Below are 27,111 nucleotides of genomic sequence, written 5' to 3'. Positions count from 1 at the left end.
CTCCCTTCCTGTCTTCTCTGTGTGCGCGGGCACAGCGGTGATGGCGTCATCTCTGCACCATATATGGAGTAGTCACCGGTGTAAATGATGTTACTAAGCAGCGGCACGGCTGTCGGTCCCGGGCACCGTGATGATGCGTTCAAGTGCCGTCGGTAGAATGACAAGCAAGCAAGGCGGTACCTTCTGCAGTCAGACTGTGCTGTTTACTTGTGTTTTAAACATGTGCAATGTTTTAAACACGCTGCATCGTGAACGCAATTAAAATAAAAAGTATGATCATTATAATTGCACTGTTGGTTTTGCACGTTATTTAATTTTTGCTCGCTGATCTCACCCTCACTCAGATTTCTTTCATCACTTACATCTCCTTCTTCTTCCAGCTACTCCACCCATCCCCACCCACACATACATGCAGACTCAAATGTAAACCTACAGTTATGGTTTACATGGTCAGTGATGCTCCTCAGGAAAAAATACACAGTTAGCCTAATTGTAATATATTGTATTTTTTCCACTTACCACAAGTTTTTTTGCGCTGCTTCTTGTTTTTAAATATATTACAGCAAAGTGAGTGAGTGTCGGGGGAAGAACATATGGTTTACATATCACACATGCATCAATATGAATCACTTTGATCATAAACGCGTTTTACACCCACATGACACACAAGTGGTACTTAATGCTGGATAACTATTCATTCAGTGTGCGAACTGTTATCAGGAACAGCAGAGCTGTCAGATGCTGTAGAAACATGCAAGCTGTAACCATGGAGACCTTTCCCATCAAAACTTCCCACGTGACTTGAACATGGCATCAGAGACACGACGACAGAGATGTTCAAATGTCTTTGACAGACAAAAACGTGGTGTTTAAAAACTACAAATATCATTTTTAATGGAGGTTTTTGTTGAGAATTAAGAGGAAGTGTTTGGAAGATCATCTGACAAAGTTATAACATATATAACACCTTTCAAAATAAGAGTCCAGCTGGATGTTTTCCCATGCAGGGAATAATCTTATATGTGATCTTTATATGTTTTTAATCTGCGTACCGTTTGTGTTCTCTTGTGCACCTTTCCCTACACAAATAAACATGTGTTTATTATTTTATTTAACTTAATACGAGATAAAATAGAACTTTATTAATCATGAAGATTGTTTTTATTATGTTATGTGTATAAGAAGTAATACTTACAGTGCAAAGTAGAATAACAATTACAGTAAGCTACAATAATTCAACTATAATAGAATAAAAAGTGTCATTATGGCCATAAGGTCAAACCTAACGAGCTACAGATTAAATCACATCCCAGTTTGCACATGAACTGCATGTTGGAGACGCGTTTTATAACCCGAGCAAAGAAAACAACCAAACAGGAGCCGACCGGTCGCTATGGTGACAGTGTTATGTGTGGTTACACTTACAGTACTCTGCCTGAGGCCAAACGTGTGTGTGTGTGTGTGTGTGAGGGTGAGGGTGGGGCCGGCTTTCTCCAGTGTTTCTCCCGGCAGCACAAACACCGGTCGGTAGGACTCGGAAATGATCCGGTTGTCAGAACATGACAGTTAGAGGCAGAGCGCATGGAGACTGTTGCCACAATTAACACACAATAACGTTAAAGATGATCCTTTGTTTCTGGTGTGTGTTATTGCTACGGTGTGAAAAGCCTCCAGCAGTGTGTTATAGTACTTCTATTCGGTGTACATGTGGTTGAGTGTAACATGTCCGCAGTGCAAAGTGATCACATTCTGCAAGAACGTAAAAAAAAACAGACATGTCAAGAAATGCAACATTTTAAAAAGTCCTCCTCCTCTCATTTGTTCTCATGCCTGACCCTGATACTCAGGATGTTGAAACACAACTCCCTGGTGCTGAGCTTTAACAAAGTCTGCTGAAATTGCACATTTGAACAGATTAACAGAAGCTCACTTTTAAATGTGCACAGCTGACCAGGGTTTAAAGTTCTCATGGACTTCAGTCGAGTTTAAAGGCTTTTAGAAGATAGGGAGAGTTTGCACGGGTGTTTCCAGAGCGCCTGTTTAATTGTGCTGCAGCTTTATGACACACAGTGTTTGCTGCGGTGTTTCAGTTGCATCCTGGCATCAGTCACCATCAATTAACGCCATGACGCGTGTGTTCCTCCTGCACAGCAGCTCCACGTCACCTCAGCTGGGGCAGAAAACAGCAAACAAAGCAGCAACGACGTGTTTCTGGGTTCTGCATCGACTGCGTTCAAGTTGTGTTTTGTGACATCCAACAATGAATGTAGGTCATCCTAACAAGGAGCACTTGAAGGCATCATTAAGGGAATGGGACTATTTATAGATGCAACACTAATCTGATTGTTTCCCGCAGAGTGTGGACTCTCAGCCAGTTTCCTTAGTTGTTCCTGAGCCGCTCACTTTATGTCAGACTTACTGTCAGATATTATCACCTTGTTTTAAAATGGCACATCTGCAGTCAGCTCAAGTAGAGATAAAGCAAGTGATGCAGCAATAAGAGATGTTTTCTGACATGAAGACATCTTAACTTATATATCTACAACAACTGAAAGTGCCACGAGGTTAATAAAGCTTCCTTAATGTCCTATTATATAAGTTAACATTGTGATCATTGGTGCGTATTCTCAAGTGGAGTTACTCCAGAGAGCAGTGGTGGAAAGTGACTTCTACTGCGCTATATTTCAAAAGCATGACGACAAGTATTGTACAGCTAAGTTACTTTAAAGTTGACTCGTTGGTTTATAGCTGTGACTTTTCACAGGAGAGGGAGGCAGGAAGTGGCGTGAAGGGGAGGAAACAGGATGAAGACAGGAAGGAAGGAGCTGGACAGGACAGGGTGGGGTGGAGAGACAAACCCCCAGGATTAGAGACACATGGGTGCGACAGGAAGGAGAGCTGCAGAGAGACAAGTGGAAGTCAAACTGGAGGATTTGCTCAGCATGCATGTTTGGTTTCTGATCCTTTATGAATTTTAATGAGGTCATATCTCCTTTCCTTTTGATTGACAAGCATCCAATTAGAACAGTTTTGATGAAGCGTGAGGTTCAAAGGTTTACACAAACATTATGTAATGAAGAGAAAGTGTGGATTAATATTAAGACGACTTCAGCTTTAACATTAAAGTCTATTATCAGAAGCTTGAGATGTAATGAAATGAAATGCACAGATTGTTATACGACACAAATGTTATTTAAAGAGTAAAGTGTGAATAAAATTCCACTTTCAACATGAAAGTTGGGGGTAAATTCTTATATTCTACGCTGTATTGGCGTTGTACACCACCGATTTACTCTTATTATACAAAAACAAAGAACAGAAGACACATTTCTTGACACTGAAAGTTCATTCTCCTCTGTGGAAACAGCAGATGACAAAACAATCTGACCTCAAGATCCACTTAGTGGCTGTTTCGGACCTTTTCCGATTATACGACGTGATGGATTTTGCCCCGTTGTCATGAAATATGACTTTAGCTGTTCGATTGTCCATTTCTCTGTGTGTATGTGTGTTCTTTCAGGAAGCACGTCCCTCCCTCTGCTCCGACTAGTCTACTGTATCCTGTACTCTACTGTATAAATGCAGAGCGTTGCTTTCTGTCTGTGTAAACTATCTTACGGCAATTTACTGCAAACACAGGCAGCGGCTGCATACAGTAGACCTTACCATGCCGACTAATCTTATACAGATGTGCACCAGTAACTCCTCTTCAGTCCCAACAAGCCCATTTATCCAAAGCTTCACGCTGTCTTGAGCCATTCTGCATGATACATAGCTTTCTTTTACTTCTGTACTTTTAATTAAGTAACATTTTTAATTCAGGACTTTTACTTTTTATTGTTTACAGGCTCAAATGTTTCACTGGAGACCATTTGTTTGGCTCTTGTCCCCCAAAATGATTCATAAATATTACCCTGCCAATCACTACATGCAGAAATTATTATTATTATGATTTTTAAAAGGCATAAACACAAACTGCTTTCTTTCTATGATGAATATTCAGAAACAGATTTACTTCTATTCTGACACACCAAGAAATTCTTTGCAGATTTGTCATTGATCATATCTTTAAAGACTTTGCATCATCATGGGAACATGTGGCGGTTAGTTTCTTCAAAGAACCAAGAAACAAAGACAAACATTTTCTTTATTTTACTTTGATAATGCTGTTGGCAAAATGTTTATTCATAAATGTACATTTAACAATTAGTGAAGGATGTTGAGCAATATGTGGAACTACTCTCTAATTGGACTAATAACAATGTATCTGTATGTTTTAATATATTAAATCTGTATTATTCTGTTTTTCGGTTCATTAAAAAAAGTTTGACCTCTATCTGGTCAGTGCGCATGCGCCTGGAGTGAAGAGGAAGTAACGTTAAGCATCATGTCGATAGAAGATCCATTTTTCGTTGTGAAGGGGTAAGAAATGTACAAATTAAGACCTAAAACTCAGCAATATCTCAAGCTGACTCAACCAAGTACATGTTTCAAAGCTTAACTTGACAGCGAGTTGGTGTTTTCCCCAAAGACAAAGTTACATTAGCGAAGTTAAAGCTAAAGCTAGCTAAGCTAACTAGCATCCGCGCTACAAGCTGCGCCGAGCTGCTCAGTGTGTTGACGTTTGTTTAGACGAAAAGAGAGTCGCTTCCGTTCCGAGTAATGTCTGACATGTGCTTCTGGTTCAGCTGACAGTCAGTGAAAACTGCAGGCACCTTTGGGACTTTGCTCTCAGGCATTTTGCGAAGTTAGGGAAGGATGCGAAATGTTAGCTTGTGTTTGTTTTGGTTAAACGAGGGGCGTAGCTGCAGAGCTGTAGGGTGAAGTCAACCAGCTAACTGTGTGTGTGTGTGTGCTTCTGTGCGCGTGTGTGTGTGTGCTTCTGTGCGCGTGTGTGTGTGTTTGTGTGTGCGTGCGTTTGTGTGTGTGTCCAGGGAGGTGCAGAAGGCCCTCTCTCGTGCTCGGGGCCTGTTTGATAGATGGGAGGAACTGTTGCAGGAAGGGACACAGGTGAGCAGCCCTCCTCCTCCTCCTCCTCCTCCTCCTCCTCCTCATCACAATCTGAGGCATGTGTACATGGATGCATCTAAAGCAGCCCAGTTTGATCTCAAGTGGGCCGGACCAGTACAATCACAGCATCATCACCTATAAATAACAACAACATCAAATGTTTTTGTTTTAGTGCCAAAAAGTACATTCTGAAAACACATTTCATGAACTATCTTTTTTTACTAAACATTATGAACCCGACATTTCTTAAGAAGAAAAAGTGCAATTTCAACAATATTCTGCCTCCAGTTGATCTTTTACACGTGTGCGTTACAACATACACATCACAGTGTGTCTACAAAGGCACAACACTTTTAGTCACAGGCATCTGGAACTGAACAATATAGTATTTTTACTTGATGATCAAAACAACTTGTTTTAAATTCAGTTCCACATCTGTAGTAGCCCTGACCACCTGAACGGACACCACGCCATACAAACTAAAGTTAAGCCTTGTAAATGTATACATGTCTTCTCTGTCATTTTTACACTTTGCAAAGTCGGATTGGACCCTCTGGCAGGCCGGTTTTGGCCCGCGGGCCGTACGTTTGACACCCCTGATCTAAAGCCTGGGTCTATCTGCAAAGAAAGCTCAACACACATCAAACAAATGAAATGCAAGGGAATAATCACCAAGTCACCAACAGACAAATAAAACATGCTGCAAATATGTAAATAAACTCAATTACAATACAACAACTCATAGAAATAAGCTAATAGTGTTTAGTTTTAAATGTATGACTTCTTATGTCCTATGTTATTGGATATATTAGTAATACACATCATATGTTATGTCGTATATACAGGAAATCCCACAACATAAGTATTAGTAGAAGAGTGCTGTGAGAGCTATTACTATTTATAGCAGATGAAATTGTACGAGGATGCAGATAGACCCAGGCTGAATAAATCCATACGTTACAGTCTTTAGCTGGAGTCGTGTAAACGCATCCCTTCCCACATCTCCAACACTTTGTACGGAGACTGTTTGTACGTATGGTCAGCGAGCGTCTGTTGCGTTCTGCTTTCTCAGGTAAGTCGTGACGAGCTGGACTGGAGTGCCAATGAACTGAGGAACTGTCTGAGGGCCATCGACTGGGACCTGGAGGACCTCAGTGAAACCATCAGTATCCTTTAACATCTGTTTCCCTCCACACAACCCACATCTTCACATGACTGAACTTATGTGTACAACAAACAGATGCTTTGTGTCGCTCTCACCTTCGGCTCTCCTCTTAGTCAGGAACCTTCTGAAGACTCGAACCACACGAGCGCGATCACAAGGCAAAGGGATTTATTTAGTATTCTAGAATCATCCTCGTTTATTATTGTTAAATATAGTTTTTACGGGATGAGGGAACACAACCTCCATTAAAGGGTTAAACCTCTTATTGCTGTGACTCGTGGTTATTATGTTTTATAACAGGAGAGACACTCGCCTGCTTTTATACATTCATATTTATATAAGTAGCTTCACCAGGAATTTAATAGAGAACTGATTTGTTTTAGTTTCACACGTTATCAGCAGACGTCACCGACATGTTCCAGACACACGATACACGTGTCAACATTTAGCATAATTCAGTTCCGTCGTTTAAAAAACAATTAACTGCACAACTTCCCCAGCCGTTAAAACGTTAGCATGTTTCCTTGTGACTGAAATGACGAAGAGACATTCAGTTTTTGTATTTACATTTTATTAGCTGTTAATAGATGCATGAAAAGTGCTGCAGAGTTGTGTGTGTGTGTGTGTGTGTGTGTGTGTGTTGGGTCTTTAACTGGCTCAGGTATCGTGGAGTCGAACCCCGGGAAGTTTAGACTGGGAGACAGTGAACTTCTGGAGAGGAGAGACTTCGTGGAGCGCACCAAGAAGTCTGTCCAGGTAAACTTCAACTCAAATGAAGTTTTTAATTTATTGATTCTTCTATCATATAAATTGGGATGTTGCGTAATCTTTTTGTGTATGTGTGTTCATTTCTCAGGTATTTAATGAAGTCCATTAAAGAATGATAAATCAGCTGGACTGATGTTTTCTGTTATTAGTCGATCACAGATATATCCATGTCGGCAGATAAATAATGATTTTGGCAATTTAGGAACTGTGAAGCCATCCGAGAGCTCAAATGTATATTTCCATTACTAAATGTTAGCGCTCCGTGCATATTGTTCCCAATTCTTTAATAAATACATTTAAGGGATCTATAGTTTATGCTTTACGTGAGAAAACATATTAGAATCTGCACAGAAAGGTGTAACCGATGGTTACAAGTGTCCATGTTGGAGGAGAATCACGCGAACATGACCTGCAAGGCTTCTGTTGTGGGTCTGATGAAGCGTATAGAAGGAGACGTCAGAGTAGCTTGTTAGTTTTTATTGTAAGCAGACTTGTTATTGATTATCCATCAACACCTGTCAGCACTGCAGCGCCTACTTGAACTGAATCAATGTCCCCGCTGTCGGCACGATGGAAAATATGAGTCAGTTTCTACTACATGGGTCTTCCAGGCAAATGTGTCGTCCTTAAAATAGACATCTAACCAAACAGAAGATGCTGTTTGGTGCTTCAGCGAGGTGATGATGAAGCTGTCGACACGGAGCCTGCTGACACAAAGTGGAGGGAGAGATGTAAATTAATTTTGTGTGTGTGTGTGTGTGTGTGTGCAGGAGATGAAGGATCAGTTGTCCAGCCCTTCTGCTGTGGCTCAGGCAGAGAAGAAGAACCGAGAGGTTGGACGATGTTTAAACACACACAGAGTACACACACACACTTCACTGGGTAGAATGTAATGAATTACAGTTACATGGAGTCATGTAGCGTTCAGAACTGTGAGGTTTCAGGTCAAAAACTCTGCGCCGCCACTCCTACATCCTGCACCGCCACTCCTACATCCTGCACCGCCACTCCTACATCCTGCACCGCCACTCCTACATCCTGCACCGCCACTCCTACATCCTGCACCACCACTCCTACATCCTGCACAGCCACTCCTACATCCTGCACCGCCACTCCTACATCCTGCACCGCCACTCCTACATCCTGCACCGCCACTCCTACATCCTGCACAGCCACTCCTACATCCTGCACAGCCACTCCTACATCCTGCACCGCCACTCCTACATCCTGCACCCGCCACTCCTACATCCTGCACCGCCACTCCTACATCCTGCACCGCCACTCCTACATCCTGCACAGCCACTCCTACATCCTGCACAGCCACTCCTACATCCTGCACCGCCACTCCTACATCCTGCACCGCCACTCCTACATCCTGCACCGCCACTCCTACATCCTGCACCGCCACTCCTACATCCTGCACCACCACTCCTACATCCTGCACAGCCACTCCTACATCTTGCACCGCCACTCCTACATCCTGCACCGCCACTCCTACATCCTGCACCACCACTCCTACATCCTGCACAGCCACTCCTACATCCTACATCCTGCACCGCCACTCCTACATCCTGCACCGCCACTCCTACATCCTGCACCGCCACTCCTACATCCTGCACCACCACTCCTACATCCTGCACAGCCACTCCTACATCCTGCACCGCCACTCCTACATCCTGCACCGCCACTCCTACATCCTGCACAGCCACTCCTACATCCTGCACCGCCACTCCTACATCCTACATCCTGCACCGCCACTCCTACATCCTGCACCACCACTCCTACATCCTACATCCTGCACCGCCACTCCTACATCCTGCACCACCACTCCTACATCCTGCACCACCACTCCTACATCCTGCACCACCACTCCTACAGCCACTCCTACATCCTGCACCACCACTCCTACATCCTGCACCACCACTCCTACATCCTGCACCGCCACTCCTACATCCTGCACCACCACTCCTACATCCTGCACCACCACTCCTACATCCTGCACCGCCACTCCTACATCCCTACATCCTGCACCGCCACTCCTACATCCTGCACCACCACTCCTACATCCTGCACCACCACTACATCCTGCACCACCACTACATCCTGCACCGCCACTCCTACATCCTGCACCACCACTCCTACATCCTGCACCACCACTACATCCTGCACCACCACTACATCCTGCACCACCACTCCTACATCCTGCACCACCACTACATCCTGCACCACCACCACTCGTACATCCTGCACCACCACCACTACATCCTGCACCACCACTACATCCTGCACCACCACCACTCGTACATCCTGCACCACCACTTATCTGTAAAATGTTTGTGCACCAGTGTCAAAATGATCCAAGACGCTGTTCTGTAACATAACTGCAACATCTCAGAGACTGTTGCTGAATGTCATCTCCCTCTTCAGAGTAATATTAAAAATATATTATTATCCACATTTTCAGGGACCTTTTAACATATTTGTTATTAATTTTCAAAGTTTTTATCCCACTTGAGTAGAATACACAAAACATGTATGTTAGACTTTAATTTTAAATCACCTCCCAACTATAAGGATGCATCAAATATGTCTCCCTACCACACACACACACACACACACACACACACACCACACACACCACACACACACACACACCTAGAGGACACAGGTTACAGAATACATTCAGGTGAATGAAGGGAAAGACAGAAGATAATCAAATAATTGTATTATTACTCAAACTAAAGGCTTTAAGTGATCTCATAGCTTTTGACAGCTTGATTCAGTTCTAGCTTCCCTCTTACACGTCTGCAGGAAACTCTTAAAACATCTGATATTAAAATCATCTAATTATTGCAGCATCTGATGATTCAGAAAGTGTCGTAGCTGCAGCTCCAGCAAAGAGTCACATTGTTCCAACCACAGACCTGCTTGTGCAACTAAAATACATACTTTAGTTTTCTCTTATAACCCCATGCCTTGTGTGTGTGTGTGTGTGTGTGTGTGTGTGTGTGTGTCCAGGCTCTGCTGACTTCAACAGGCCAAGACAGGTCAACAGGTCTGGAGGCTCATCTGGTCTCTGCAAACTCCAGATACATCCAGGAGCAGCAGGAACAACAGCAGGTAGAGAGAAGGAATAAAAGGAAGATGGAGAACAAGAGAGTGGAACAAGGAGGAAGAGAGAGATCTTGTTCATCAAGTCTTATATTCTCGACTTTATTTAGCATTTGTATTGCGATACAAAATGTAACATGACAAGAGGAACTTAGGAAGATTAGTTTATAAAACTGTCTCCACCTCTAATGTGCCATTTCAAACATTTGCAGTTTAAAATGAGTGTTCTGATAAACGACCACAGAAGAGCATCCCGACTGTCAGAGTGAATCTTGAGAAGGTTGAAATGTTTGGTTTGTATTCGGTGATGTTAACAGATGAGGATGATTTGATCAAAGCATGACATCGTAAGAGAGCGTAGGATTCCCGCTGAGGCAGATGAGATCTGCGTCTGCTTCACAAAGTGTCCCGCTGTGAATGAAGTGCAACAGGGTTAAATATAGGTGTAACGTTAAGTGTGTGTGTGTGTGTGTGTGTGTGTGTTAGTAAATGATGCTGAGGATTAACAGTAACTCTGTGTGTGCAGCTCATCGTGCAGGACCAGGATGAGCAGCTGGAGTTGGTGTCGGGCAGCATCAGAGTCCTCAAAGATATGTCGGGACGCATCGGGGACGAGCTCGACGAGCAGGCCGTGTGAGTGTACACACACACACACACACACACACGTGCATAACTCCACACAAACAATTCGATGACGTTGCATCGCAGAGCTTCCCTCACTGTGTGTAGATCAGTGCAATTAAAATCCTGAAGATGTTCTCGGGGTGATTTCAAATGTGTGTGGAACTCAAACACAGACAATATTTAATATTTAAACACTGAAGCCGTGTCTTCTTTCTGACCTTTAATCATCTCAAAATGTACAAACAGCTCTTCCTCTCTAACTTCTCCTTCGAGTTGTAACCCCTTTATTGGACTGTGTGCAGAGTTTTATCTTTACTGCGTCGTAGTGAGAATAATGAAACCTTTTTGCTTTGGACCTCATTTCCTCTATTTTATATTTCTTTGAGTGCTCTTAATTTCTCCATTGGAGGTAGAACTGAACATCCCCGACTTTTGAATTTCGTCTAAATGTTTCCTGTTACTGTGCAGGATCCGGACTTGTTTAGTGGATCGTCTTCAGTACTGCACTCAAACACACTAAACACACACACACACACACACACACCCTTCACACTCGGACCGGCTCCACGATTAGCAACGTTCTTTAGTGTCAACACTTTGACACTGTGGGATGTAATACACACTGTGGCCTTCAGGGGTGCGAGCAATCCTTTAGAGGTTTAGCTTGTAATCTGATAATAATAATATCCTGTAGAGCTGTAATGTCTGCAGGATACGAAGGCTTGATCATAAGTTGGTTTAAGTGTCTAAATAGATTTAGTTTGGCCTCAACATCTTCATCTTTAAAGAGTAGAAAGATAAACGTGAACGATGCTTTCACAGTAGTGTTTTGGAGCTTTTGCTAAAAGTGTCTTTTTAAACTCTTTTCCTCTTGGTGTTCAGGATGTTGGGGGATTTTGGAGACGAGATGGACCAGACTTCGTCCCGCATGGACTCGGTCCTGAAGAAGCTGGAGAAGGTGTCTCACATGACCAGCAGTAAGTTAATTGCTGATTATAATTAGTTCTGATGCAACACAAACATGTCGGGGAATGCTTTTGTTTTTAATGAAATCTGGAGAATCTGTCAGTTCCAAACTTATTGCAGATTTTACTGCTAATCAAATGTATTTATAGCCCAATATCACAAATTATACATTTGTCTCAGTGTTTACAGACTGTACAGGATACGACACCCTCTGTCCTTAGACCCTCTGTCCTTAGACCCTCTGTCCTCAGACCCTCTGTCCTCAGACCCTCTGTCCTCAGACCCTCTGTCCTCAGACCCTCTGTCCTTAGACCCTCTGTCCTCAGACCCTCTGTCCTTAGACCCTCTGTTCTCAGACCCTCTGTCCTCAGACCCTCTGTCCTTAGACCCTCTGTCCTTAGACCCTCTGTCCTTAGACCCTCTGTCCTCAGACCCTCTGTCCTTAGACCCTCTGTCCTCAGACCCTCTGTCCTTAGACCCTCTGTCCTCAGACCCTCTGTCCTTAGACCCTCTGTCCTTAGACCCTCTGTCCTTAGACCCTCTGTCCTCAGACCCTCTGTCCTTAGACCCTCTGTCCTCAGACCCTCTGTCCTTAGACCCTCTGTCCTCAGACCCTCTGTCCTTAGACCCTCTGTCCTCAGACCCTCTGTCCTTAGACCCTCTGTCCTTAGACCCTCTGTCCTTAGACCCTCTGTCCTCAGACCCTCTGTCCTTAGACCCTCTGTCCTCAGACCCTCTGTCCTTAGACCCTCTGTCCTCAGACCCTCTGTCCTTAGACCCTCTGTCCTTAGACCCTCTGTCCTCAGACCCTCTGTCCTTAGACCCTCTGTTCTCAGACCCTCTGCCCTTAGACCCTCTGTCCTCAGACCCTCTGTCCTCAGACCCTCTGTCCTTAGACCCTCTGTTCTCAGACCCTCTGTCCTTAGACCCTCTGTCCTCAGACCCTCTGTCCTTAGACCCTCTGTCTTTAGACCCTCTGTCCTTACACCCTCTGTCCTTACACCCTCTGTCCTTAGACCCTCTGTTCTCAGACCCTCTGTCCTTAGACCCTCTGTCCTTACACCCTCTGTCCTTAGACCCTCTGTCCTTACACCCTCTGTTCTCAGACCCTCTGTCTTTAGACCCTCGCATCGCACAAGGAAAGCCTTCCTAAAAGAAACCCCATAATTAAAGGGGGACAAATCATGAATTGATAGATATAATTGGGTATCATCCGCATAACAATGAAAGAGTATACCATGTGTCAGGGAAATGATTTATGATTTTGATTGCTCCTTAGAATGCACAATATGTATAGTCACTTTTGACACTGTGTCTAGTTTCCACTGCTGCGATGTAATCGTTAGTGGATAATCACACCAAGTGAACCTGGAGAGTAGAATCACAGGATAACTGCATCATGTGATGTTTCCACACGTCTCATTTCACTCAATCTTTATTTCGGCTGTGAGAAATATGCTTATTCCCTTTCTGACAATTGGTCGGCTAACTTAGCTTAGCATAAAGGCCGGAAGCAAAGGGGACAGTTGAGGTTTAATAAGAAGCAAAAGGAAAACGTCAAACTGTATCGACAGAGAGCGGACGACGTAAAATTTGATTACGGATTGCTGTTAAAAACACTCGCAGTAAGTTGATGTTATCGACATGTCTTAAAAATGTCTGACTTGCTATCAGCAGAGAAGAGAAGAATAGAGCCTGATTATAAAATACAGGAGTCATAATACAAGAAAGAACACAATGTTCGTATTTCTTATTGATCTATCTTTTAGTGACGCAGGGGGGACTTTATGATTTATGATTACCTTTCTAAAGATTCGATTGTTTTTCACTAAAAAGGATGTTCACTGAAGAGATTCCAGTAAGTTTTTGTGCCATTTTAAGGGTTTAAAGCATTTTTTATGTTTGTCGGGATCGTTCTTATTTTGAGGTTGAAAGTTTCCCTTGAAAAGTTACACAACACATATAATACAACGTATAACATGTATTTATTAACGCTGTGCTCTTCAGGTCGGAGACAGTGGTGTGCTATCGGCGTGCTTGTCACCGTCATGATCGTGGTGCTCATCCTCTTCTTCGCTCTCTGACGCCGGTGACCTCCGACCTCTCGTTCACCGTCTCCTCCCCGTTAGGACGGACAGATGCAGGAAGATGGATGTTTCTCTCCTCCTCCCCCCCTCCCCGTCCCTTCCTTTCCTCCCACTGAGGAGAAACTGGTGGCCTGCAGAGAGAAGTTAGGACACCGTCCGGCTTCTCTCTGCTTTTAATGATTCTAGTGAGAGAGAGAAAACTTCACACACGGGGAACCCCGGTGGTGTCACGTATTTCACATTGGTGCATTTCAGTTATTGTTGAAAATAATGGTACTCAATGGGAGGGACAGGAGGCTGCTGCTGTCGGGTCAAAATACAAATCTGCAGAGCGTTTATACGTTAGATGTTCAACAGCTGTCCAGTGGCAGTAATGTTAGGAAACAAAAGCTCTTCAATCGTAGTTCCTTTTCTTCAAAACTACAAAACCGTCTTGTTTTCATCGTCAAGTCATAACTTTTGAATGATGGTGAATCACAAACTGGATCTATTTGGCAAGCAAGTCGTTCCAAAAGGTTTTCTTTTTAAAGGGGCCTTTACAAGAAGGAGTGAAAGGAAAGACGGAAATCTGGTTTTATTAACTGCTGAATCCATAAAGATGCAGTTCTTTGTGCTTTAAGCAGACAGGAGCAGCGTGGGAGGGAGGACATGGGGTTGGGTCGGGGTTCTTCAGTGTTGCCTTAAATATATTTTTATATAGTGGAATGTGCAGTATGTGTATGTGCCTACATGTGAATCAGAGTGGGAAATCACCACCAAGTATAGTCATCAGCAGTGGCAGTCGGCCAGAAATCTGCAGGTTGTCCTTCCAGTCCAGCAGACAGCAGCTGATTTCAGTGAGTCTGCTCTGAAATCAGCTGCTGTGGTGAAAACAGAAACCTGTAGACTCACTGTAGGCCGGGCAGGCGGCTGCCCATCCCTGACACTACACGTTGGCTTTGCTCCACTGGACACTTGTCAGATTCCTGGCGCTCTGGCCAGCAGACATTTCCCACCCCGATTGAGATCCGTCTCGCTGAGGTGAAGTCAGGTCTGCAGCCCCTGCAGGATGTCCAGCACACGATTGGCTGAGGCTTTGTTACTCTCACTGCGTGATGAGAGACAACCTTGGCTCAGAGCGAATGGGTTTGCCTGTTTTATTGAAAAGCTTTAGCTAATGAGAGGAGGAACAGTTGCTGGGCAGGATGTCTCCACGGGCAGCCCAGCTTTAGGCTCACGGCTCCCTCTGCTGGAGGCTGTGGGTCATGTTATTTCTTTGTGTCATGTCAGGTAACTCTACCCATGCAAGGGTGTGTTGCAGTGCTGTATAATGCTTTGCATTTTTGTGTTAAGGGACATAATTCCTGTACAAAGGCTTCATGCAGAATCAAGTTTATTTTTAATCTCGTGTGATCCAGATTTCTTTTTTCACTTCTGCTTTTATTTTCCTGCTTCAGTTAAAGGAAATTGTGAAATAAGGAGTTACATGAAATGTCTCCTGAAACATTTCCAAAGCAGTTCAGAGGTCAAACCCCCCCCAGGGTTTTAATGTGGATGGATTTCATCGAGTCCCCTTCACTGCCAGAGCTCGTCTAATCTTATTTTTCATGTGTGCTTTTACATATCCAAGCGCTCCCTCTTGAAAATGTGCTAAATACTTGGAAAACGGCTGCAGCATAAATGAAGCACTTGTGTGGTTTCCACTCCCAGACCTCTGCAGGCAGAGTGCAGGTCTGTGCAGGTGAAGGCATCTTGTAACAAAAGGATTTCCATAATGGCTGTCAGGCTGTCGGTGCTTCTCTCTTTGGATTACATCTGCATTTACTGCATGATACTGTAATATCTGTGTTTCCAGATCTGAGTCTCAAAGACTTTCTGTGGAACAGCCTATTGTATAAGCATTGAGACAAAACTTTAATCTGATCTCAAAAGTCACATTAAAGCAAGTCAATTTGTTATTTAGCAAATCTCATGAATACGTTTCTTTGTCTTGGTTTAATCTCCACAATCGAGCTCAGATGCTTCCGGTTAAAAGTCATTTTGTTGCACGTTTTTAACAGATTTATGAAGCATAGCAACACTTTAAAGTCTATTGTTCTAAAAAGTTACGACTCATCGTCGCCTGCCATCTGAATAAAAGGCTTTAAAATCATGTTTATGAATTTAAAAATGAAGCAAAGCTTGTTGGTGTTCCAGGTGGATTTGGGGGACTGACCTCTGACTGCTTTGAAACCGCGACACAAGGACTCTTCTCCAATGACTTGTTTTATTGTAACATACATTTTATTTCATACAATGCTGGCATGTAATGCCAGACGGCACGTGTCTGCACAGCACAGCAGTTAAACATCACTTCTCCATCCACTGCTCTGCTGATCAGTGTCTCAAGTGTTCACTCCATGAAGAATACATGTTGCCTGGCAGCTGTTGCTGCTTTGACAACTGAGTTGGATACGATTGTTTTCCTACTGGCAACTGTACATTTTTGAAATTGCTCAGTTGGGTTTGAAGTTTCATTAAACTTGTTCAACTTGAAGCGGCTGAATGTGATTTCTTAATCCTGATCATTTCTACTTTAAGACTCGTTTATGGGTTTTTAAACATGAATAAATCTGTGTTTCGACGTTTTATCCAGTTCCCTTTGTGGTTTGCTATTTGGTGGAAGCTTTCATCTGAAATACAGATGTTACAGGAGTTGGAAACATCATCACATCCTGAGAGCAGCGGCGTGTAACGAGCACGAGTCCCTGAACTATAACTATAACTATAATAAGACTATTAACATTTTGTGTCAAACTCCCAATATGTTGTGTACTATAGTATGTCAGGAGAAATCATACAACTTCATAAGTTTGCCATAAACATGTCATAAAAGATCAAAGTATATCATGTCTTAGAAAATGACATTAGTAATCCATAAAGAAATCATAGTAAAGTAAAGCATAACAAATTATTTAAAAAAGTCCTATGAGATGTATATATATATATTTTTTTATTTTTTTATTTTAAAAAGTCAAAAACCACCCTGACGGGACACGTTGGACAAAATAACAAGAACATTTTGCCAATTTGAAAAGGGTTTTACTGTTACAGGTTTAAGGACAAAGTTTCCCGATATTAGAAAAATGTAGTCTTGAAATCCTCAAACAGTTTGCGACTGGAGTCCACAGCATCTGAAAATAAATCATAAACGTGCGCATGACTGGACATTTGGATTTGTTCAGGTCCAAGCAAGTACATTTAGAAAATGAGTCTTTGGATGCATTCAAGGAAATTCTGACATCCGAGACTTGAAAGTAGAAACACGTTCACAAGTCGAGTCAAGTAAACATTGATGTTGATATTCGATCAGGTGTCGTTGGTTTATTCTGGAATCATCAAACTTACCAACTCCATCAGTCAGTTTTTAAAATCATTTTAAAGGTGACAAATGGGAAACAAGTCACATTGTGTAAATCTTACGATATTTAATGTTATGATGAAGCTCATACAGCTGAGTTGATTCTCGATGTTTCTTAAATCTCTTCATGTAAAACTTCCAGGACCTTCAAAGTGACACGATGTGGCTTTTGTAAGAAATAACACAAATGTTTTCATAGAAATGAAAAGTTAAAACTCATACGCAACAAAACACTTTGTGGCTAATGTTTGCAAACATATCGGCGTCAGTTTCTGACTTATATTTGCGCTACTGTTGCACAATTTCACAAGATATTAAATGGAACAAAATGAGTTGAAACATGAAGGTAAATAAAGACTCAACACAGCAGTAAGGTCAGTCCTGTTTGTTAAAAACCTTTTATTAAGATATTCAGATTTGTCCTCATTTTTAATCAGTCTGGTTTCTTTTTCTCTTTACAGTAGTTAATGTGCAATTAAATCTTTATTACTGGGTCACAGTTAGGAATTCACAAAGTTATTGGCACTTGGAACACGGGGGAAACACTGGCATGTACACAGGGTGGAGCAGGGGGGCGGGGCGTCGGGGCGATTGGTTGGATGGGGGGGGGGGGGAAGGGCGGGGGAACACGGCAGGGGTGTGTGTGTGTGTCGCGGGGTGAGGTCGGGTATTTTCTCTGACATCAGTAGACTCTACTGCATTGTTTACAGTTTTTTAATCCTCTTTTTTGTTTTACCTCCAAAAGTTGTTATTTCACCTTTTTTTTTCTGGGTTATGAAGAATAATAAAGAATAATACCTCATGCTGCGAGTGCACATCTAACAATCAAACTTTGATAGTGCTTCTATGTCGTAATGTACAGTTTATATATTTATATATTTATAGTGGAAAAAAATAAAAAGTTCTGCAGAGTAATTTCACCCGACAACACCAGAGACAAGGAAGAGAAGGAGTAAAAAATAGTCATTCACGGTTGCTATGATCATATGTAAGCCCCCTCCCCCCGCTCTGTAGTATAATTCTGAGGTAAGACTGTTGACGTGGACTCTCACTCTGTGTCCCGTTTCTGTAAAAACCCTGCGCTGTATGCATTCAAATGGTCCCAGAGCGCTCTGCTGAGGCTCCCGGGTTTGTTCCAGAAGAACAAAAAAAATGATGTACCTGCTTTGTAACGGCAGCCACAGCAGTTCAGAAGCTGCTCGCAGTGCTGAGATATCTGTGGGCTTTAAGGTCTGCTATGGCTGAGAGCTCCCGAGGTAAACTGGTACTTTGTTTTAAAACTGCATCAGTGACACGAAGACGCACACGCACGCCCTGCAACACATCCTGAGAGTCTGCAGGTGTGTGTGCGAGCTTCTGTATCTCAGAGGTTTGCCCGTTTTGTATTCATTTATACATATACAGTATATATATATATATATATATATATATACATACACATATACACACACACACATATACAGTATATATATATATATATATATACACATATACAGTATATATATACACACACACATATATATATATATATATATATATATATATATTTATTTATTTGTGAGTGTGTGTTGTCTCTGGTGTGAGGGGATTTGGGAGAGAGCGGAGTAAATGTTTCTGGATAGACGACTACAGACCTGCAGACAGCAGGGAAAAGGAGCGCGAGGGGAAAGGTCGTGGCGAGGGGTTGATGAGGTCAGGCTGCAGCGCCGAGGAAGATGAGGAGGAAGGCGGCTGAGCAGAAAGGAAGCGATGGAGAGATAAACAATGTGGATGCACCTTCAGTATCTCGTGCTTCATTCAAAAGGAGTCTCACATCCACGTCCCTCGCTCCTCCGTTCTCAAGTTTAGCCAGTTTTTGCACACTTAACGACACAACTCCCGACATTCCTCCAGGTGTTCAGCAGAGCAAGAAGAATCCACCCTCTGTCCACAAGCGAACAGTGAGGAGCGTTCAGCAGCTAAAGAGACATATTTCCCTCAGGAATTGGTGAAAACCTCCGGAGCTAAAAGAGTGAATATCTTGATGTTCACTGTTGAAAACGTGAACATGTGACGAGGGTGGATTTTTCTTTTGACATTTTTGACTGGATTCAAAAATTTGTTTAAAAAGGGGAAATACCATCAACCAGATTATACACGTTTCCATGGAATAAATATGAGAGTGCAAGTCAAACCCAACAAGTGTTTGTGATGAGTCGACAGTTGAAAGGACATCCGTCGTTCCGTCATTGCTTCCTTCATTGATTTTGAAATCGGACGTGAACATCTGCCTGATTATCAGTCGAAATCTGTTCCCAAAGAGAACTTGGCGCTGCGGCGTAGTGCCACACGACAGTTTGTGCTCGTTTGGACATTAAACCAATTCAACTTCCTAAAGAGATTTTTCTGGGATTCTTTTAAAAAAAAAATTATCAGAATTGACTTCATGTAGAAACATCGTCTGAATCAAGTCCAACCTTCACCCCCCGTACCCCTCACCCCTCCCCCAGCCCCGTGCAGACAAGGGTCTATGCTCCCGCTTCCCACCTGGAGGAAGACAGGTCCATTGGGCACATCATCATCATCATCATCATCATCATCATCATCATCATTTTTTACAGTAAACAACAAATGTCATAAAGAGAGAGAAGAGAAAACATACAAAATAAAAAAAAGGGAATAATAGTACAAAAAGATAAAAACAACAAAAATAAGGAACTTACAAAAAGAACCCTCACATTACATTTCTATCACCACCCCCCCCCCCCCCTCCCCAAACAAAAGTCCCACTTCTGACACCAGCATCTGACCCACAGACAGGGAGTGACGTAGTGAGCGTGCTCAGAAAGGTGCAGAGGGCTTTGGCTCTCCGGGACAGTTGAGCGTTCGCCTCAAGGTGCTTTTTTTTTTAAAAGATTATTTCACTCTCTCCTCGTCACTTTAGTTCCTGTCTGTGGATCTGCAGCCCAAACGGAGATCAGGACAGAAACCAGACAAAGACGTGGATGGACGAGTCAAAGCACAAAAACAACTGCAGTGCTCTTTTCTTTTGGAAGTCATGTCAGCAACTTTCAATCTGCCGACTACTTTTTTTGGCATCTTGGCCCACGTGCGGTGGACGTTTTGGCGGGTTTGCGTCTTGTGTCGGATTTTGTAAAATGAGCAGCAGAAGCCTCCGGCGGCCTGCTGTTAAGGTGCTCCGATGAATACAGTGATCGAGACTCTTTCGTTACAATCGCAGCTCATGTGGGACGACTGTCTCTTGGGATATCGCCCCCTGGTGGTGTTGGCAGTGTCTGCAGCCAATGAGCCCCCCCCCCCCCTTCTCGGAGCTGCAGGAGCTGCGTTAGGCCACCAGGTGGTGTCTAAACATAAAAAAACATTCAAGCAGCAGTAGCTTATTCTTTGTGGAAAAGCTGGTTCGAGAACCAGGTCAAGTAAACTTACTTTGGGTCGATTTCTAATGGAAGTTTATGCAAACTTGGCGAAGAAATGTATTTATATCGTCACAAGACAATGGAGAGTAGGATTTGATCCGTGAAGAGATTTTTTTTTAAACAGACATTCAGACTTGTAGCCTTAAAATGATGCGAGCCCGACAGTGTTTTGTTCGCCTCGACTGACCATCCATCCTTCGGTTCTGCTGTCTGCAGGCCTGATCCGGCTGCAGGACAGTAAACACCAAACATCTGGTCCAGCATTAAAACCTCCACCCTCCCCGTCCGCAGCACCGTACTCATACAACAATCGCAATGCAAAAATATGTGGTTCTCTTTCTCTAAACTATTTTACAGCTAACCATGTCTCCACTTTCTCTTTTTGTCTTTTTTTTTGTTTTTACACAACTTGGCAACTCTACGTACAGGTGTTAATGTTGAAGTATTAGTAGCATCTGTCTCAAAAGAACTTTAAAAAAAGGACTACAGTACACTAGCTAAAATGTAGAAAACATAAAAACACAATAGCGACAGAAAATGAAAATGTAAAACGAAAAGAAAACATTTGAAATGTGTACAAAGCTTTTCTAAAAGCGCGACCGAACTTGTATCAACGTCTGCTGTGGCCCGGCTGAACCTCGAGTTGTAAAACGGTGCTCAGGCACATCTGCCCGACAGTTGACGTGTAGATTTTAGATTTCATTCAAATAAAAAAAGAGAGCTTCTGTGATATATGGCCCGTGGTACTGCACTGACCAAGTCTTTGCTCGTTGCAGGGCAGCTCCTCGGCTCCCGGGTCAAAACATTATCCCCCAAATCAAAAGAGGAAATAAAACACAGACAGATATTAAAAGAAAAATATCCCTTTTGCTGTGCTCGGTGGAAGTACGCCAAATTTCTCTAAACATTTCTCTTAAAAACTCTGGCTGTGGAAAGCCGTCCGAACCCCTCGTGCATGCAGGAGAACCAGCCAAGAGATCGGCAGCAACCCTCTCGGGAATCACAACTTCTACATTCTTTTCTTTTCAAAATCTTGCAGTGACAACAAAATAACTCTCAAAATGACAAAACCTTCAACTTCCATCTTGATTTCCTGCCAGTACAAGAAGATTAAAGCCTGCTGGCTGTAACCAGCACCGGGGTCTATCGTACGACAGTGGCTCCCACATTGTGAGATGAGTCCAGGAGAAACATTCTGTCACACCTTTCTTCTTTAACTTGAGCTGCAACTAACAATTAGTTTCCTTCGGTCAACTACAGTTCAGTTGAGGAACAGGGATCTTACGTTTGTCTGTCTGTCAGCAGAGTTACAGAAAAGCTTCTGGCCGATTGTCGTGAAACGTCCATGAAGGGTGATCCGAACCACTGAAGCCTTGGCGTCGGTCTGCACTCTGAGGGCAACATCACGGCTTGATTGCGTTCAGACACGAGTTTGTACTGAGAAAGGGAACCACTGTGATACACGATGACACTTTATACCTGCTGCCAATTCAAGGATCTGTTGTTTTGCTGACCTCTGCTCACACAGCTGACTGAAACTCCCTCTACAGACGCGTCTTCACATTATCAGATCGCAGTGCCACGTTCGACCAGATGTGTCTCTGGGCATGTTTTCACTCTTTTACAGATATTTAGTGCAATTTCAACTTCAAAGCTCTTTCTCCTCCTTCTCCTCCTTCTCCAGGCAAATCTACTGAAGTTTGCAAGCGTCCTTCTGCGTCTGGATCCCTTTATCGTCCAATAAGTGGGCGCTCGTCTCGCTGGGGTCGTTCTGGGGGATTTAGGTAACTCCACTGTTTATTAATTCAGACCCCACCCATCTGCAAAATGCCACGCTGCATAAATAAACATGCACCCAGGTATTTATCTTGGTGGCACAGGGCCAGAGAGAGACGATCACCACCTTCCTCCTCCTCCTCCTCCCCCCTCCTCCTCCTCTCCGTCATTAGCCTCCTCTCTCTCTCTCCTCTCACTCTCGTCTCTTTGTCTGGATTGTGGCTTCGCTCATGTGACAGCAGACTGCCGCAATGCCTCATCTGTCCTGGGAGATTCTTAACAAACATCTCCTCCTCAGGAAGAACACCACCACCTCCTCCTCCTCCTCCTCCTCCGCACACTGCTCAAGTCTGGGATGATTAGAATTATTCTTTAAAGCCCACTTGGTCACTTGGTTTAACAGTCTGGTCGCTATTCGCCTCGTGATTGCCTGCGTTTGCGGTCTGATTCTTCTAGGGGGCAACATGAGGACAGATAGACTTCAATCAATCGTCTAATTTATAAAAAGGTGCAGTAAACACAAAGATCACACAGTGTCCCATGAGAGGGGGGTGGGCCGCGCTCACACACACACACCTGGTCAGATGTATCATTCATCTGCATATTTGCATTCCAAAAGCTCACATGCACACACACTTCTGTTGTTGTAGAAGGCACACACACACACACACACACACACACACACACACACACACACGTTTGGCAGGGATCTGCATTCCATGAAGAAAATGGAGTCGACACAAATGAAGCAGCAGTAGATAGAAAATGATGGTTTACGTAATGAAGCAACTGGGGACCAACACTATTTAGCTCCATGTGTGTGTGTGTGTGTGTGTGTGTGTGTGTGTGTGTGTGTGTGTGTGAGATGAAGAGAGAGGGAGGGAGGGAGACAGAAATGTACACATCAAGAGAGAGAAGTAAACAAAGAAAACAGAGAAACACAGAGACAGGCGAGGACAGGGAGGGAGGGCAGAAAAGGACAATTGAAGGGGGGGGTAGCTGCTGTCCCATGCAGGAGTACGGGGCGTTTAACCAGGCAGAGATGGGATGTTTAGGGAGGGAATCTGAAAAGAAAAGTCGATAGAAGTTATCTCCTTTGTGTGGAATCGGTTTTACATTTCAATGGCTTTTTCATACACTTGTCCAACAGAGGGGCAGCAGAGGAACAGCAGAGGGGCAGCAGAGGAACAGCAGAGGGGCAGTAGAGGGGCAGCAGAGGAACAGCAGAGGGGCAGCAGAGGAACAGCAGAGGGGCAGCAGAGGGGCAGCAGAGGGGCAGCAGAGGAACAGCAGAGGGGCAGCAGAGGAACAGCAGAGGGGCAGTAGAGGGGCAGCAGAGGGGCAGTAGAGGGGCAGCAGAGGAACAGCAGAGGGGCAGCAGAGGAACAGCAGAGGGGCGGCAGAGGAACAGCAGAGGAACAGCAGAGGGGCGGCAGAGGGGCAGCAGAGGAACAGCAGAGGAACAGCAGAGGGGCGGCAGAGGGGCGGCAGAGGAACAGCAGAGGGGCAGCAGAGGGGCAGCAGAGGAGCAGCAGAGGGGCAGCAGACGAACAGCAGAGGGGCAGCAGAGGAACAGCAGAGGAACAGCAGAGGAGCAGTCGTGATGGCCGCAAAATACATCTGCACCTTTGATATGTCACAGCTGGAAGGACTCTGGATGTGAGTAAGGGATAAAAAAACTAAAAAAAAAACTGGTATGGCGCTCTGTGAGGCAGACAAAAACAAACAGCCACTCATTTCAACCTCTCCGCACATACCACCCACTCTCTCACACACACACACACACACACACACACACACACACACACACACACACACACACACACACACACACACACACACACACACACACACACACACACACACACACACACACACACACACACACACACACACACACACACACACACACACACACACACACACACACACACACACACACACAGACCTTGCAGAGTTGAGCACCCAAACCACCCACACACAGTGACAGACATGCGCAGTCGCAGCATGAAGCCAGACACACGTATGCAGCACATAGATCGAGACGCAGACCCAGCCTGGCATGGGCATGCGCATTACACACACACACACACACACACAGAGACACACACACACACACACACACAGAGACACACACACACACGCACACACGCACGGAGACAGTCAAAAGCTCTTTCGAGTGAGGAGGCAGACATTAACATGCCATAAATGGAGATGGAGGGAAGCGAGCGGGGAGGGAAAAAAAGCTGCATACATACATTAATAGGCAGGCACACACACACACACACACACACACACAATGTTTGCCCACACACACACAAAGCCTTTACAAACAGCTCCCAAACCCACCTCACATACACCAAGACTCACACTTATGTACACACCAGTATGCATTCACACCAAACCATCAGAGCGTCCCAGCCAACACCCCCCCCCCCTATCCAGGGAGGCTCAGGCCTTCTCCTCTTCTTCCCTCTATCTTGGAATTCTTTCTCATTTAAGGCGGCGGTTTTAAACAAAGCGTTGGAGTAAAAAGATTTTTTTTTTTTAAAGGAAAACAAATCAGAAATGTGCAAACTGTCCCCCCCCTCCTCCCCCCTCCCTTTCTTCTCTCTCTCATGCTTCTTCCTGCCTGTCCTCAGTTACTCAACTTGGTCTCCACAGATCGTACCATGTGCTCCAGAGGGTGGGGCCGGGTGGGGTTACCTCCTTCGATATACATGTAGATATAAAAACAAAGAGTCACGTAAACAACTTTCCTCAGAAGCGTGGCGGTAAGAAGACTTTATAACACGGGTTCAGTTCAACACGTCTCAGAGCGTTTCTGGTTCTTCTCCGGGCGTTTCAGAGATCGGGCCGTTTGTGTTTCGTTTAAGAGACGGTTTAACAACAGACCCTTCAGCTTGAGGGTGTGTGTGTGTGTGTGTGTGTGTGTGTGTGTGTGTGTGTGTGTGTGTGTGTGTGTGTGACAGAGACATTGAACAGTCCACATGTTGCCACGCTGGCAAGAAGGTGCTTCAGGTTTCGTCTCTTTAACAAAAGGAAAATAAAAAAACACCAAAACTGGCCAAATATGCCTTTAGAGACGAATGATATGCAGATTACACACACACACACACACACACGATATTGGAGACGTAGTGTTTTGTCTCCAGACTCGTAAACAAATCGCACTTTTAAAAATCTTCGCAGGAACAAAGTGTTTTTGCCAACGTGGCGTCACGTGACGAAGACACTCGGCGCTCAGAGAGAAAGTTTGTGCCACTTCGTATTTTTATTTCTTTCCATCACGCGAAACAACAATAAATAAAATATAGAGTCAAACCCAGTTTTGTACAGAATCAACGTGTGTAACGAACAAGGACTTGAATTTGAACGTTTACGTTTTACCGTCTTTGCTTTAATGTTATTCACGCGACGCGTCTTCAGCCTTGTATTGATTGTCTGGGATTTATTTATACGATTAAAGAGACGGAGGATAAAAAATATCAGCGGCACTAAATCCAAAGGTTGCCCTGCAGCGCCGGTATTCAACCTCACACTCGACCACGGCAGTTCTCTATTCAGCAGCGCAGGTATCGGAGCCCAGGACCACTCAGGGTTGTTTCTATGCTTCTGTGATTTACAGAATCTAGCAGATTTATTTTTATATCTCACTTAAAGTCGGGAAATTAGTGACGTGACAGTTTACCTTTTCCCCATCAGATCCCTTGTAGCCTCAATAAAGACATGTAGGGTGAACGCTTGTGACGAACAACAGCCTCTCAGCTCCGGTGTAATTCCCCTTTAATTCCCATGATGCTCTGGTGTACTGTAGCTGATGCGGCTGACAGCGCCCAAATGCGTATTAGCGTGTGTGTGTGTGTGTGTGTGTGTGTCTGTGCTCACCGCAGTGATGGGTGAATGAATCGACCAAGCGTGTGTGAAAACACACCGTCTGGCCTCCCGCTCTCTGTTCTGCCGCAGCACACACAGAAAACTGTGCAAACACACACACACACACACACACACACACACACACACACACACACACACACACACACACACACAGCTGTATTCCTCGCGATGTGCCTGAATTAGCACCTTTGTCCACGCCAGGCGAACACGCACCCGGGCAGCAGAGCCTGAGGAAACTTGTTCGGCTAACTGGCATGGCTGCAAATATTCAAAGGGAAACAATTCAAACACGAGCCGAAAACAAAAGAACATCGACACACACACACACACACACACACACAGACACACACACACACACGATATTTTCTTGACTTTCCTTCAAACTTAAAATCAAAGCGGTGATGACCAGAGATATAAATTGAATTTCAATATTTTTCTCTCTTTGTTGCATGTTTTAAATAAAACCACGTCTTCTCTTTCTGACATGAACAAAAACGTCGTTGGATTGTACTCGTACAATAACACAGTGCATTTATCACGCGCAAACTCTTTGACACTCCTCGGTAACAACGTTCCTCTGCTTCAGGAGGCACACGTACAAAACTAAAGGAAAGAGAAGAATTTAAAACAAAGAAAGTAAAACTGCTCATTTGTTTTAGGTTTTAGGGTCAAACAGGTGGGGGGGAGGTTGTGGGGGGGAAAGGTTTTTAGTCGAGCAAATATTAGTTTTTCCCGCCTGCCCCCACAGTGTCAGCCAGAACGCACCAGCAGCTCTCTGAAGGCTGGGAGGTCAGTTTCCCAGCATGCTCGGCAGGGGTTGGTGTGGTCGGGCGGAGGTCGGGGAGATCATAACCCGTGCCAATATACATATTAATATTCCTTTCAACCCCTGACCTCATCAACCCCGCGCCT

The 27,111-nt window shown here is 44.2% G+C and overlaps 1 protein-coding gene across 1 annotated transcript; it reads left to right on the top strand.

Moving 5' to 3' along the window:
* The first annotated feature begins 4,337 nt into the window (after nucleotides 1-4,337).
* Nucleotides 4,338-15,698, top strand: stx10 (syntaxin 10). The gene is made up of 9 exons (XM_029427303.1): nucleotides 4,338-4,422; nucleotides 4,935-5,010; nucleotides 6,083-6,176; nucleotides 6,837-6,931; nucleotides 7,714-7,776; nucleotides 9,962-10,063; nucleotides 10,581-10,687; nucleotides 11,561-11,655; nucleotides 13,652-15,698. The coding sequence occupies exons 1-9, from the start codon at nucleotides 4,388-4,390 to the stop codon at nucleotides 13,726-13,728; spliced, it is 744 nt and encodes a 247-aa protein (XP_029283163.1). The 5' UTR covers nucleotides 4,338-4,387; the 3' UTR covers nucleotides 13,729-15,698.
* The last annotated feature ends 11,413 nt before the right edge of the window (nucleotides 15,699-27,111 follow it).

The sequence above is a fragment of the Cottoperca gobio genome, unplaced genomic scaffold (genome assembly GCF_900634415.1).
Source record: "Cottoperca gobio unplaced genomic scaffold, fCotGob3.1 fCotGob3_30arrow_ctg1, whole genome shotgun sequence".
Taxonomy (NCBI): Eukaryota; Metazoa; Chordata; class Actinopteri; order Perciformes; family Bovichtidae; genus Cottoperca; species Cottoperca gobio.
Note: the sequence above shows the minus strand (reverse complement) of the source record. Positions and strands in the feature narration are given on the sequence as shown.

What these genes read in the sequence shown, in the direction of transcription:
- stx10 (XM_029427303.1), top strand. Translation starts at nt 4,388, where the DNA reads ATGTCGATAGAAGATCCATTTTTCGTTGTGAAGGG. An exon ending in CCATTTTTCGTTGTGAAGGG is followed by an intron (nt 4,423 to 4,934) that starts GTAAGAAATGTA and finishes GTGTGTGTCCAG; the next exon opens with GGAGGTGCAGAAGGCCCTCT. An exon ending in AGCAGCAGGAACAACAGCAG is followed by an intron (nt 10,064 to 10,580) that starts GTAGAGAGAAGG and finishes CTGTGTGTGCAG; the next exon opens with CTCATCGTGCAGGACCAGGA.